The 15424-nt window shown below is 45.8% G+C and overlaps 1 protein-coding gene across 1 annotated transcript; it reads right to left on the bottom strand.

Annotated features, from left to right (window-relative positions):
* Window positions 1–5730: 5730 nt before the first annotated feature.
* LOC124677204 (peptidyl-prolyl cis-trans isomerase FKBP62-like) lies at window positions 5731–8769 on the bottom strand. Its single transcript, XM_047213203.1, has 10 exons — window positions 8529–8769; window positions 8048–8395; window positions 7718–7792; window positions 7536–7616; window positions 7247–7441; window positions 6885–7150; window positions 6661–6786; window positions 6394–6540; window positions 6186–6313; window positions 5731–6078 (listed from the first exon to the last, which is right to left on the bottom strand). Exons 1-10 carry the CDS (start codon window positions 8767–8769, stop codon window positions 5910–5912), a joined length of 1776 nt encoding a protein of 591 aa, XP_047069159.1. The 3' UTR covers window positions 5731–5909.
* Window positions 8770–15424: the final 6655 nt, after the last annotated feature.

The raw sequence follows: 15424 nt of genomic DNA, 5'->3' as shown, positions 1-15424 counted from the left end.
ACAAGCAAATGACCAGATTAAGGAAGGTCTAGAAGTTGATGTGTCGAGCAAAAAGCAGGGCAATGTTGGTCGTAAGAGAAAGGACCTTGACCTCGAGAGGATTTTGACGGTCCCTCTTAACAAGAGAAAAACAATTCGATCACTATCCAGGGCCCTTGGTGTTTGTCCCTCCACATTACACAGAAGGTTCCAGTGGGGTCAGGTGAAGCGTGTCACTAACACTTTAAAGCCGTTGCTAACGGCAGCAAACATTATTCAGAGATTGAAATTTTGCGTCAGTATGCTGGATGAGAATGACAACGAGTTCACAACTTCTATGCCGTCATTCAAAGAAATGGATGACATAGTTCACATAGACGAAAAGTGGTTCCACATGACAAAAAAGAAAAACAGCTACTACCTGCTCCCCGGAGAGCCTCCACCCTTGGAACTGTATCGGTAAAGTGATGTTTCTCACTGCAGTAGCCAAGCCAAGATATGAAGGGGGAGTTGTCACTTTTGATGGCAAAATCGGCACGTGGGCTTTTGTGACGGAAACCCCAGCGGTTAAAAAGAGCAAAAACAGACCAAAAGGGACAATGATAGTGCAACCATTGAAAGTCACTCGAGAGGTTATGAGGAACTATATGTGCAACCTGGTGATACCTGCTATACAGGACAAGTGGCCAGACGAGGATGTAGGAAGAACAATTTACATACAGCAAGACAACGCGAAACCTCACATCCTACCTCATGATGAGGTTTTCCGACAGGCCGTAGCACAGACAGATCTGGACATTAGGTTGTTGCAGCAACCTCCTAATAGTCCAGACATGAATGTGCTCGACTTATGTTTCTTTCCATCTTTGCAGTCCCTCACTGATACTAGAGCACCTACAAGTATCCGGGAACTGATAGAGGATGTGCAACAAGAGTACGAGAACTACAAGGTCAACATGTTGTATCGAAGCTTCTTGACACTCCAGGCATGTATGAGAGAGGTCATGAAAGCAGGAGGGGGAATAAAATACGAGCCCCCGCACTTGCATAAGGACCTGAAGGAGAGAGAAGGAAGGCTACCAATCGCTCTATCTATCACATCCGAGCTACTTGTAAAAACTAAAGAGCTTATAGAAAAAGGAGAGACAAATTAGAAAGAGTATGAGTGGAATAGGAGTGTTATTGTGTTCATATGAATATTGTAGAGAAAGGAAGAGTAATGCTACTGTAGAGAAATGATTATTGGAATAGGAGTAATTATGTCTAGTTATAAGGAGAAACTTTGGCTATGTTGCTTCACGTACTGTCATGAGGAGCTACTGTTAGATACTGTCAATTATACTTGCAGGTTGAGTATAATGATGTTGAGAAAATATACTCCATGTTAGTATTGCGTTACAAAGTTCATTTGATAAATTAGACTGATGAATTTGACACACAAGGCACAGGTGTTCAAAGAAATAGGATGGATAAATGCAGTGACACAAGTCAACAGGTGCCCAGGTGCACATAAACATGCACATAGTTGCTAGTGGATTAATGTCCTAACTCTGTTCGTTACAAAGCTAATTCTTGTCAGGCTTCTTGAATTAACCCCAGTAAATATCCTGCCGATTTCTTGCATTAGAATAGAAGAGTATGTTATAACGTGCAGTACCAGTTCAAGCAAATTAATTTCCTTATTTACCTTATGGTGTTTCACAGAGTAATGGCATTAACTTTACCATAGTTAACACTTTCCTGTTGAAGAACTGCGAGGTGCTGAGCAGTGTCCCGCTGGTACTCTCAATACAGAACTTGAGTGTTGGTTCTGACACTAACTAGTCGATGTACTCGAAGCTAGCATGAATTAGTCACTTGTTATTCAAGAACACTGCTCACTTAAATGGGAGCAAACTCAACTCCAAAATTACGTTTCCTATGCAGCAAACTGAACTTGCAACAAGTTGCTTGCTACAGCTAAATATCCTTAAACCTCTCTGTCCCCACTATTCTCTTTATAACATCTACAGTTTCAGTTTCTATCAGGACAACAAATGGGAATGAATCAGAACAGACTGCCAGCTAGCACAAGCTTCATCAGTAATAACAAGGTGACACAAGGCAAACCATAAGATATGTGCCTTGAGGTACCCAAACTGTTCTGAATCATATGGCAAACAATATACTCCAGCTTCTAAATTCAGTGAAGGAATTCTCAAAAGTAAAAACTGCACAGTAGAATCAAATGCGTGTACACTCCCCTTTAGAATCAGTAACACACCATCGCATCAAGCATACGAATGGGAATCAACTTGCAGATTAGTGAGTCCTCACCTACGTGTATTTTCCAAAGTTGCAGGAAGTATTTTCCAACTTATAGTGATTTGGACGAGAAAAAGACAGGGCAATGTAGTGATACCTCTAGGGCGGAGGCGGCTGCCGACGCAGCGAGGCTGGAGCGGAGGCGAGCGGCGAGGAAGGTAGGCAGATGCTGAGGCTGGAGGCGGATGCTGAGGCGGCCAGGATGGAGCGGAGGCGAGCGGCGAGGAAGAGCAGCTCCTCGATCTTGGAGCGGAGGCGAGCGGCGAGGAAGAGCAGCTCCTCGATCTTAGCTCATTCAACCAATCCAACACTAAGAGGTGAACTGTATATACTGCAGAAGCACCTTGATGCACCTAGGAGTAAAATTGTATAGTCACTAAACTACTTGGTCAAGTTATCAGCAGTATTCCAGAGCGAATTGGCATCAGTAAATCAGTAGGACTAACTGACTATGAACAATGAATCCCAAAATTATCCTGAACTAAACCTACAGTACATTGATTGCAAGGGCAGCATCAGTAAGCAAACATAGGTAAACAAGATGATTGTATAAGCAAAATAGCACAAATCCAGGGCATCAGTAACAAGATGAGTCACTTTAATTCAGTCGCTTTTGACTGAATATTACAACAAGCAAACAAGAAAGGGTGTTGCAATACAATCCTAACTCTGCTATCTTAATATTCAGTCGCAGCAACAGCTCGCAAACAAAATTCCCAAGCTGCTGCCACTTACTCCAGAGAAATTAAGGATCAGCGCCACCACCAAATCCCAGCTGTACAACTATAGCTAAACCAGCACCGTCTATTAGTGGAGGCAGCAGCGCTGCTTGAGGGAAGCGGCCGCGTTGGACGGAGGAGGGAGGGGCAGCGGCGTGGGAACTCACCGAAGACGAAGACGAGGATGTCGAAAGGGGGACTGGGGTTGGGCCGGCTCGGCATCCTTCCTCTCCTCTCGCCGCGGGGGCTGGAAGCCGTGGATGCCGCCGACCCCAAATCTCCCAAGAATCGATTTTGGTTCCAAAATCCAACCTTGATGGAGCCTGGGCTAGGGTTTGTGGTGGGGGACTACGGATTTGAGCTGCCACGCCATGGGATCGAGGGAGGAGGATGATTTTTTACGGGGAGGTGGCCGCGCGGCGCCAGGAGACCCTCGGGATCGGCCGGCGACGGTGGCGGGCGGAATGGGGAGAAGTTGGTCGTGCGGGAGTAGGGGGGCAGGGAAAGAGACGGGATGGACTTTTTCAGGTGAAATAGTGCAGGGGGGTTTTCGTAAAATTACCAGCGCGCAGCTTTTTACGGGACGGAGGGAGTACTAGAATAGACAGGACAAATGTGATTATAATGCCCCGTTTGGTTCCCTGTATTTTAGTCTCCCTGTATTTTAGTCAAAGACAAGGGTAAATATTACAGACCTACCCAGGCCATACTCAAACTACTGTATGCTCCGTATCATCCGGCTCAGCCCAATTTTAAAAGTATCATTCCAAGCGGCCCCTACGGTAACACCAAACGCTACCGAACATGTCACAGTTCACAATATATCAGTCATTTCTAGTCTTCCTGAAAATGATCTACTAACTGATGGACTGACCTCCGCGTTAAAAAAGAAAAAAAAAACTGATGGACAGATCACAGACAACTGGTTAAGCCGCTTTTCACTTGATGTCATTAGTTACTTTGGGGAGATTAGCAAACGGGACCCGACCTCCTCGCGTGGCCCGCAGCGGGCGACTCGGGGGAAGACACAAGCGCCGCCACCGACCCCCCCTAGGTAGCCTCCTCTACTCCGCTGCTGCCGCTGGCCTTCTAGCAGTGGCGGCGCCCGTCACCACCGAAGGTGGCTGGGGGAGAGCCGCGGTGGATGCGCTTAAGGCCTGGGACCCGCTCCTGCCTGCTTCGCCACGCGCGGCAGTCAGACGGCGGGGCTGATCTGCGGGCGCTAGGGAGTGGCGACGGCGGGCTTGGCGGCATGGCGTGCAGCGGCGATGCCCCTGTCGTGCTGCTACGGGCGTTGGTCCGGCCAAGGCCCGATCTAGGCCTAGATGGGTCCGATCTGGATCCGTTTGGGCTTGGAGGCTCGCTGGCGCTGGCAAGCCGGGGCAGCGGCCCCGGGGACGCGGTGGTGCTGGCCCAGCTTCTCCTCTGCGCGGAGGTCGCGTGGAGGCCGTGGACCGTGGGCCCCGCGCCCAGATCTGTCGGTGTTCGGGCTGGCTGCGGAGGGCCACCATGTATGGCTGGCTGGGGCTCGGCCCTATCGTCGGGGACCTCGATGGTGGCGCCTGGCCTCGGCTCGGTGACGGCATAACGGACGACGAGGCGATGGTGTGCCCTGCCGGCGGCGGAGGGAGGGGTGGGGGCGGACTGCAAGGGGAAACCCTAGGTCCCCTTCTCCTCGCCTATCGGCGGCCGGAGGGATGGCTATCGGCTGCGGCGGTGCCCAGGAGTGTGCGGTGTCTCCGGACTATGCGATCTGCTTGGTGTCTCCGGTGGCAACCATGGTCATCCTGGGATGGTCGCCGGCGTGGGGGCCCGACCTGAATAAAGGCGGCGGTTTTAGGATCTCTCTTGGAAGATGTAGACCTGCCGGAGGCCTGCGCTTCATGATCTGGCCGGAGTGTTGAGTTTCGGAAGGCGTCGTCGGCGAATGTAACAGTGCTTCTATTGCCTGGAGTTTGCTAGATCTGTGGTATTCAGTCGTGCACACTAATGCTTTTATTCCGACCGTTTGGTTCTGGAGGTGCGCGAAGCTCTTTTCTGTGTTGACATCAAGTGACAGCTGATCCATGGTGAAGTCAGAAGAAGATAATATGATGAAGACCGGATTGGAGAACTAGCTAATGGATGTTCAAGTCTTTGCGCTGTTGAGGGGCTTGCTTGGTGTTCCAAACTTTGCAACTGTGGTATGAAAGGGGGCCGGCATCACATGTGAAGTTCGGAGTCTTACCTTTCAGGGTGAAAATCCAAGGTCTGGCTTTAACTGGTTGTGTCTAGAATGTCTTTGTTAAAGGCATTGTTTTGAGAGGGAAAGTATCTTCGAGAACCTAAGATCTTTGATCAACGACCTTAACTGGTTGTGCCTGGCAATGTGGTGCACTGTTCCCTTCTTAGAGCCGTCGCTTTTGAAGAGTCTGAATTTCAGGTGTTGTCTTGGTGATAGATGTATTACTGTTGCTACGACTGAAATACTGTAACGGGATTTTATTTCTTAGTTTTCTTTTTCTTTTTTTAGCTGTGTTGTGTGTATCTATAATGTTATTAAAACATTGGGTTGTTACAGAGACTAGGTATAATTGATATCTTTTGATATTAATATATTCCGTTTATCGAAAAAAGTTAAGACTTTGGAGTATAAGATTGAGAATGCAATCCAACATATCTCATGTCTGCTACTCAATGTACCAATTCGATCCTCTCTATTCTCCAACTCCCCTTTCTTGGTTGGCAAACAAGCTGTATAGGTGAAACTTCAAGTGACAGCAGCAAACGACCTAGCAAATGGCATGTGAAGCCTTCACGCCAAAAGCCATGGCAACAAATACTAAGGACAAAACACAATGCTCTAGGAGTATATCATATCACTAATACAGGCTATGATGCCAGGTACTCTGTTCACAGCGGCATCTCTCAAGCGGTGCTGTCAATTGCCATCGGCTGTGCATCCTGTTTCCCAGGATGCTTATCTGCATCTTCCACCTTCCTCCATTTTGCGAACATGTTGCCGTAGAACTTGGCGTCCCTCTTGTTGTACTCCCTCAGCTTGTCCTTGAAGGCCTTGTACGCAACCTTCACCTCCCTGGGAGAAGAGAGAGGCATGAGGAATCAGTCACCATTCTGGATAACATAATATTACTGACGGCTGAAGGAATTTGGTAGCTATACAGAGATGGAGGGCGCCTCTACCTGTTGTCTGGGTCGATTTCCAGTGCCTTCTTGATATCTAACTCTGCCAGTTCAAGATCAACGAGTGCGGTGTACGCCTGCGCCCTTCTGTATAAGGCCTTCACGTTTGTGCTCTCCAGTTCCAAAACCTGTCCAGGGCTCATGGTTAGATCTCTGTAATTCCACCCATGGAAACGTCACAACTTCCATATCCGAGCAATACAATTACCTTTGTGCAGAGTTTCACTGCTTCTTTGTAGTCTTTCAGTTTGAGCTTGCACGCGGCATCGTTCAAGTTGATGCTGATCTTGAGTGCTTTAGATTGCTTCTTCTCATCCTCGCTGTAAGAGCTGTCATACTCGATGTACTTCGCAGCCTATTCAGAAGAACAGAAACCAAAGATTTATGTCAGAAAGCCAATCCATAATATATATTCACGAATAACAGAATGTTGGACAGAATGCACCGACTTTCAGTTAAAAGCCTGCTGCCCTACCTTCTCATATCTCTTGGAGGCTTTGGCATACTTGCCCATTTTAAACCATACATTTCCTTCCTCTTTCTTCTTCGCAGCTGCTTCAATCTTCTCAGGGTTGCTCTTCAAATCCCAAGATTCTTTCTCCTGAGAAAAAGAAAAGAACACATATGAATACCTGAGCAATAGCAGAGGCTAAGATAGACAGACAGGTAAACAAGAAAGTAGATAGCCACCACGGTTACCTTCTCAAATGAGACCAGCTCCACTTCGTAGAAGACGGTTGAATTGGGAGGAACCACAGCGAGCTCACCCTTGGTTTCAGTGGATCCAAACGCAAGTTCAGGTGGTATTTTCACCAATGCGACCTCTCCTTTCTTCATGGTAATCACTGTTTTGTCAAGGCCATCAATGACCTGCTCCTCATCCGTCTTGAACTCAAATGGTTCGCCATCTTCATGTCCCTTCTTGGTGAACACAGTGCCGTCCTCCAACTTGCCGACCAGCCTCACTGCCAATTGAGATGTACTACGCGATCAGTAAACTTTTCTCACACACTTCAACTTCTCACAAGTCACCTCAAGTATTTTAGCGATTTTTCACACACCTCTGACAACTGCCCCATCGTTGGGACGTTCGTAGCCTTCGCCTTCCTTGAGCACCTTCTTCAAGATCCTCTTATTGTCGCCAATCAGCGTCACCGTCTTCCAAGACACCAGCTCAAGATCTATGTGCAGGGTAGCATTTGGGGGCACTGCGCCTTCGACTTCAGAAGCTGGTCTTCCTTGCTCGCCAAAGCCGTCTGTTCGTCATTACACAATAAATACATAATGACTCCAGTGCTAAATTTTTACTGTGTGCCCAAATGTACTCGAGAATGTGGAACAGAAACTCACATTGTGGCTTGACAGTGAGGAGGACTTTCTCGCCCTTCTTCATGGTCTTCACAGCCTTGGAAAGTGCCGGGCAGAAGTAACCTGAAATAGTCAAGAAAAACCGTGCATCAGACAGAGAACAGACACTTCAGAGAAAAATCCTCCAATGCAATTGCAAAGGATCAGTAAACTTAGGGACTAACCATCTTTCACAGCGAATTCAACACCATCGGATTTGGACACGACGGTTCCATCCTCAAGTCTCGCCTCGTACTTGACTGCATAAACAAGACAGAGCAGCAGATGAGACACATGTTATTTGACCATTTCGTTCAATTAAACAAGTTGTATTACAGTGCAACTGAAGATTGGTCTGAACGATCTCGTGTGGGTTCAGTTACGGTGACATATTTCAGTTTAGGCCAGATTAGAGGAAACTGAAATTTTGGTAAAATTTGCAGCAAAATTCGAACTGGATTCTAGCAGATTGCCATGTTAGGAACCAAAATCACAAACATCTGCCTGACACGTACCGAGAACTTCGTCGAGATCCTTGGGGTTCTCCCACTTCTGGCCCTCGACCAGGACCTTCTTGAAGATGCCGCCGTCCTTGCAGATGTCCTTGACGCTGGCCCACGACAGGAGCTCTACGTCGAACTGGAGCGTGGCGTTGGGCGGGATCTTGGGCGGGGAGCCCGCCTGGCCGTAGGCGAGGTCGGGCGGGATGGTGAGGACGGCGTTCTCGCCCTTCTTCATGGTCTTGATGCCCTGGTCCCATCCCTTGATGACCTGCCCCTGGCCGAGCTTGAACTTGAACGGCGTTCCCCGGTCGCGGCTCGAGTCGAACTTCGTGCCGTCGAGGAGTGTGCCCGTGTAATGCACTGCGTAGGACATTCAGATTATTGTTTCCGTTCGATGATTTGTTTGTTCATTGAGACAGAGAAACAGATCAGATGAATTTTTGTTATTGTTGCGTCAGAGAAAGAGATCAGATGCAGCGGGTGTAATCAGTACCTTCAACCTCGTCGCCGGTCTCGGGCCGTTCCCAGCCCTCGCCCTCCTTGAGGAGCTTCTTCTTGAGCCCCTGCGTCCCGATCTCCTTCTCCTCGCCGACCATCATCGCCGCCGGGGAGTCGGCCTCCTCCTCGTCATCGCCGTCGAGGTCATCCACGGGCTCGCCGTCGTCCAGCTCGTTCATGGGCTCGTCCACCTCCTCCTCGACTCCCCTCATCGTCTCCTCATCGACGCCGGCCATTGGATCGTGGAAGTGTAAGCCTGACAAGGCAAAAATCAAATGCTCTCTAGGTGGAAAGATCAAACGATCGATGCGTGCTCGTTGGCGGTTGTACGTTCTGGATGTTGTTCGCGGTCAGAGCGAGGCGGGGTTTGGATCGATCGTCGCCATTTTATAGCCGAGCAGAGATTGTTGTGCACGAGGATATGGTGTTCTAGAGCATTCGCGTGGGGGCTGGACCGGGCGACGGGACGGAGGATTGAGAGAAGCTTCCAAGTGTCGGTGCGAAAGCAGGGGCGAGATTGCTTTCGAAGACAGTGGATGCTTCGAGAAACAGGTGAAGATCGTCATCTAAATGTCTCCTTCTGGGCTGGGCTCGGCCCGGCGTAGCAAGGCTTCCTTCCTGGAATGCAATTTTGTAGCTGGGCTTCAACAGTTGATGTATCACACCTCCTATATATATCGCTATAAGCGACGATTATTCTCTATATCGCCTGAAGGGCTCCTTAAATTGGGCCTCATTTGGCACGACCCATTGAGGCCTTGTTTGGTACTATAAATTTAGTGGGAATTAGCGGGGATAATCCGCTTTAAAATCCAAATCTTCACTTATCCCTAATACATGTTTGGTGCTAGGGTGTGAGCGAGTTTAATCCCCACGTATCCTCACTTTTTCCCAAATTTTAGTGTAATTTTTCAATCCCCAATACTTTATCCCTACCTAGTGGATTGGGGATGGAGTTTGTGAGGATTGGGTGACAACAGAGATCCACCCAATACTCTAGAGTATTATCCCCACTAATTCCCACTAAAACACTAGTACCAAACAAGACCTAAAGGGTAAGTCTTTTAAAATATCTTGAAGTTTTTATTGATTATCTATAAGTTTTCTTTGTTATACCAAAAAGCATGTGTTGTAGATAAATACATGTATGTACGACCAAAAAGGTTGTCCATCCGGACGGACGACTGATGGGATTCGTAGCATAGAAAACAAAAAATTTCCTACCGCGAGAACGCAATCCAAGCCAAGATGCAATCTAGAAGATGGTAGCAACGGGGGGATGAACGAGACTAACCCTTGAAGATTTCCAAAGCCTACGAGATTAGATCTCGTTGTTGCAGAAGATGATCACTTGTCGCTTTCAAAAGCGCGTAGAAGATCTTGACGGTGCCACAATCGGGCAGCACCTACGTACTCGGTCACATGTTCGGTGTTGATGAAGACGTCCTTCTCCCCGTTCCAGCGGGCAGCGGAAGTAGTAGATCCTCCTCGGAATCCCGGCAGCACGACGGCATGGTGACGGTGGTGGTGGAGAACTCCGGCAGGGCTTCGCCTATGCGCTGCGAGAGTATTATGTGGAGGAGGAGAGGCTAGGGTTTGGGGAGAGGGGGTGGCTAGGGCGCCGGCCATGGGCAGCCCTAGGTGGTGCGGCCAAGAGTGGCTGCCCCCTCCCTCTCCTCCTCATTATATAGGTGAAAATCCCCAAGAGTTGTAGTCTAAGTCTTCGAATAAGACCCCAACAACAAAACCTCCCATAGGTGGGAAACCTACTCAAGGGGGGAGTCCTACCCAAGGTGGGACTCCCACCTTTCCTTTAGGTGTGGTGGCCGGCCACCTATGGTGGAGTCCACCTGGGACTCCACCCCTTAGGGTTTGGCTGGCCATGCAAGGTGGAGTCCCTCCGGGACTCCACTTTCCATGGTGATTTCTTCCGGACTTTTCTAGAACCTTCTAGAACCTGCCATAAATGCACCGGATCATTCCCAAACTTGGAATATGACTTCCTATATATGAATCTTATTCTCCGGACCATTCCGGAGCTCCTCGTGATGTCCTGGATCCCATCCGAGACTCCGAACAAAACTTAGAACTCCATTCCATATTCCATATCTACTTAAACGACATCAAACCTTAAGTGTGTCACCCTATGGTTCGCGAACTATGCAGACATGGTTGAGACCTTTCTCTGACCAATAACCAATAGCGGGATCTGGAGATCCATAATGGCTCCCACATATTAAACGATGACTTTAGTGATCGACTGAACCATTCACATACGATACCGATTCCCTTTGTCACGCGATATTTTACTTGTCCGAGGTTTGATCATCGGTATCTCTATACCTCGTTCAACCTCGTCTCCGACAAGTACTCTTTACTCGTACCGTGGTATGTGGTCTCTTATGAACCATTCATATGCTTGCAAGCTAATTTAGACGACATTCCACCGAGAGGGCCCGAGTATATCTATCCGTCATCGGGATGGACAAATCCCACTGTTGATCCATATGCCTCAACTCATACTTTCCGAATACTTAATCCCACCTTTATAACCACCCATTTACGCAGTGGCGTTTGATGTAATCAAAGTACCCTTCCGGTATAAGTGATTTATATGATCTCATGGTCGAAAGGACTAGGTAACTATGTATCGAAAGCTTATAGCAAATAACTTAATGACGTGATCTTATGCTACGCTTAATTGGGTGTGTCCATTACATCATTCACATAATGACATAACCTTGTTATTAATAACATCCAATGTTCATGATCATGAAACTATGATCATCTATTAATCAACAAGCTAGTTATACAAGAAGCTTACTAGGGACTCCTTGTTGTTCACATAACACACATGTATCAATGTTTCGGTTAATACAATTATAGCATGGTATGTAAACATTATCATAAACACAAAGATATATAATAACCATTTATTATTGCCTCTTGGGCATATCTCCAACAGTCTCCCACTTGCACTAGAGTCAATAATCTAGTTTACATTTGTAAAGATATAACACCTTGGCCTTCCGGTGCTTTATCATGTTTTGTTCACGGGAGAAGTTTTAGCCAACGGACCTGACATGCTCAGAACCGTATGTATTTTGCAATTCATTTGCGTCTTCATGCATCACTCTTTTCCAAATGAGTCGGCATTAAATATGTTTGGTCTTCTGGTGGAACCTTAATTTCGCGGTCTGAAAATATGTCACTAATATTGTCATACACAATATAGCTTCAAAGTTCTGACACTATCGAACTACACCAAATTCTCAAAGAACTTCTTGACTTAACATCCCCAGTCATTGTCAAAACAATGACATATTCTGCCTTCGTTTGTAGAATCCGTCACAATATTTAGAACTCTTCTAAATCTAGCATTGTGCTAGCTTTAAAACAACACTTAGCCTAATTGAGATTTGAATTTCATTTTTATATGTGATTAAACAATATCGGTGCAACACCTTACAGCGATTTGTTTGTCATTACCCCATATAAAACTATATATGTATCCTTGGTTCTTCTAAAGCACACAGGGATATTCTTACTGTTTGTCCAATGATCATCATATGAATCATTCTGGTATATGCTCCTAACTTTTTAGAGCATAGGACATCTGATTTTGTACATATTATTCGTGATCTAAAATCACTCATGTGTTTTTACTCATCGAATGTCAAATACACTCAAGTCTTGTTAAACCTTCGCATGAAAAGAACACCTTCTTAATATTTCTATATTGAACTACTTCAATATCCATTCTATGTACTTTGACTTAAACTTATTATGTGTTTCAATCTATCTTCATAGATCTTGACACTAAATTTGTTTCAGTCCATATCCTTTCATTGAAATTAATTTCTCAATGAAACCTTTTAATCAAGTATATAATTACATCATTTATAACCAACTATATGTCATCTACATAAAGTATTTAAAATATGTCTCAGCGCTCCCACTTAATTTCATCCGGTGAAGATTCCAACTCCGTGATACTCACTTCATTCAATTGAAGTTCGTATACCTATCTAGTATTCCATGGATTAGCAAAACTCTTGGTTTGTATCTTGTATACACCTTTAATACATACTTCTGTTAAGTAATGTATTTTGCCATCCTACTATCATATCTCATAAAGAAATATGTAGCGATTACTAGAATAATCCACATAGACTATAAGCATTGCTACGGAAGATCTAATCTTATCGCAGTCAACTCTTTGAACTTTGTCGTAAACAACTTTTCGACAAGTTGAGCTTCTTCAAGGATATTTCATCCAAGTCCATCAATATTATAGATCCATTTACTTTCAAAAAGTATTCATCTATATTGGATTTCATGGCGCATAGCCATTTTAACGGAATTAGGGCCCATCATAACTTCTTTGTATGTAGTTGATTTATCATTGTTCAAAAACAATCCTTTGTCCACAAATCATTTATTTGATCACAAAGTAAACCATACCTACAAGGTTCAATATGTACTTCGATCTCCATGGCTAAAACATTTTGTAGTCATGGGAGCCATGATCGTCGTGGCCGCTTCCGGAACCATTTCCGATGCTGCACTACTCTGATCATTTTGCTCAGGTTCATCAACCTTATCAAGTTGTATTGTCCTCCCACTCAAATACTTTGCTAGAAAACAATTTCTTGGAAATAAGCAAGTAACATTAACAAACACTTTTGTCTTTTACTTCATAGTGAAAAGAATTCCTGATACGTCTCCGACGTATCGATAATTTCTTATGTTCTATGCCATATTATTGATAATACCTACATGTTTTATGCACACTTTATGTCATATTCGTGCATTTTCTGGAACTAACCTATTAACAAGATGCCGAAGTGCCGATTGCTTTGTTCTGTCGTTTTTGGTTTCGTAAATCCTAGTAACGAAATATTCTCGGAATTGGACGAAATCAAAGCCCAGGGGCCTATTTTTCCACGAAGCTTCCGGAAGTCCGAAGACGAGACGAAGAGGGGCCACGGGGTGGCCAAACCCTAGGGCGGCGCGGCCCCACCCCCGGCCGCGCCGGCCTATGGTGTGGGCCCCCGTGCCGCCTCTTGACTTGCCCTTCCGCCTACTTAAAGCCTCCGTGACGAAACCCCCCGTACCGAGAGCCACGATACGGAAAACCTTGCCGAGACGCCGTCGCCGCCGATCCCATCTCGGGGGATCCAGGAGATCGCCTCCGGCACCCTGCCGGAGAGGGGATTCATCTCCCGGAGGACTCTACACCGCCATGGTCGCCTCCGGAGTGATGAGTGAGTAGTCTACCCCTGGACTATGGGTCCATAGCAGTAGCTAGATGGTTGTCTTCTCCTCATTGTGCTTCATTGTTGGATCTTGTGAGCTGCCTAACATGATCAAGATCATCTATATGTAATTCTATATGTTGTGTTTGTCGGGATCCGATGGATAGAGAATACCATGTCATGTTAATTATCAAGTTATTACATATGTGTTGTTTATGATCTTGCATGCTCTCCGTTTCTAGTAGAGGCTCTGCCAAGTTTTTACTTTTAACTCCAAGAGGGAGTATTTATGCTCGATAGTGGGTTCATGCCCGCATTGACACCTGGGACGATGTGACGAAAGTTCTAAGGTTGTGTTGTGCTTGTTGCCACTAGGGATAAAACATTGGCGCTATGTCCGAGGATGTAGTTGTTGATTACATTACGCACCATACTTAATGCAATTGTCTCGTTGTTAGCAACTTAATACCGGAGGGGTTCGGATGATAACCTCGAAGGTGGACTTTTTAGGCATAGATGCGATTGGATGGCGGTCTATGTACTTTGTCGTAATGCCCAATTAAATCTCACTATACTTATCATGTCATGTATGTGCATTGTTATGCTCTCTCTATTTGTCAATTGCCCGACTGTAATTTGTTCACCCAACATGCTTTTATCTTATGGGAGAGACACCTCTAGTGAACTGTGGACCCCGGTCCATTCTTTAATACTTGAAATACAAATCTGTCTGCAATACTTGTTTTTACTGTTTTCTCTGCAAACAATCATCTTCCACACAATACGGTTAATCCTTTGTTACAGCAAGCCGGTGAGATTGACAACCTCATCTGTTTCGTTGGGGCAAAGTACTTTGGTTGTGTTGTGCGGGTTCCACGTTGGCGCCGGAATCTCCGGTGTTGCGCCGCACTACATCCCGCCGCCATCAACCTTCAACGTGCTTCTTGACTCCTACTGGTCCGATTAAACCTTGGTTTCTTACTGAGGGAAACTTGCCGCTGTGCGCATCACACCTTCCTCTTGGGGTTCCCAACGGACGCGTGTCGAACGAAAAGATAATACGTCAACCACGCGCATCAAGCAAATTTCTGGCGCCGTTGCCGGGGAGATCAAGACACGCTGCAAGGGGAGTCTCCACTTCTCAATCTCTTTACTTTGTTTTTGTCTTGCTTTATTTTATTTACTACTTTGTTTGCTGCACTTATATTAAAACACAAAAAAATTAGTTGCTAGCTTTACTTTATTTACTGTCTTGTTTGCTATATCAAAAACACAAAAAAATTAGTTTACTTGCATTTACTTTATCTAGTTTGTTTTATTTACTATTGCTAAAATGGCCAACCCTGAAAATACTAAGTTGTGTGACTTCACTAGCACAAATAATAATGATTTATTATGCACACCTATTGCTCCACCTGCTACTACAGCGGAATTCTTTGAAATTAAACCTGCTTTACTTAATCTTGTCATGAGAGAGCAATTCTCTGGTGTTAGTTCTGATGATGCTGCTGCCCATCTCAATAATTTTGTTGAACTATGTGAAATTCAAAAATATAAAGATGTAGATGGTGACATTATAAAATTAAAATTGTTTCCTTTCTCATTAAGAGGAAGAGCTAAAGATTGGTTGCTA

The sequence above is a fragment of the Lolium rigidum genome, chromosome 7 (assembly GCF_022539505.1).
Source record: "Lolium rigidum isolate FL_2022 chromosome 7, APGP_CSIRO_Lrig_0.1, whole genome shotgun sequence".
Classification (NCBI taxonomy): Eukaryota; Viridiplantae; Streptophyta; class Magnoliopsida; order Poales; family Poaceae; genus Lolium; species Lolium rigidum.
Note: the sequence above shows the minus strand (reverse complement) of the source record. Positions and strands in the feature narration are given on the sequence as shown.

Bases quoted from the DNA above. Each gene is read 5' to 3' on its own strand.
- LOC124677204 (XM_047213203.1), bottom strand. From the start codon at position 8,769: ATGGCCGGCGTCGATGAGGAGACGATGAGGGGAGTCGAGGAGGAGGTG. The intron at 7,442-7,535 runs GTGAGTTTCTGT...AATGACGAACAG, and splicing joins CCTCACTGTCAAGCCACAAT to ACGGCTTTGGCGAGCAAGGA. The intron at 7,151-7,246 runs GTGTGTGAAAAA...CTCAATTGGCAG, and splicing joins CGATGGGGCAGTTGTCAGAG to TGAGGCTGGTCGGCAAGTTG.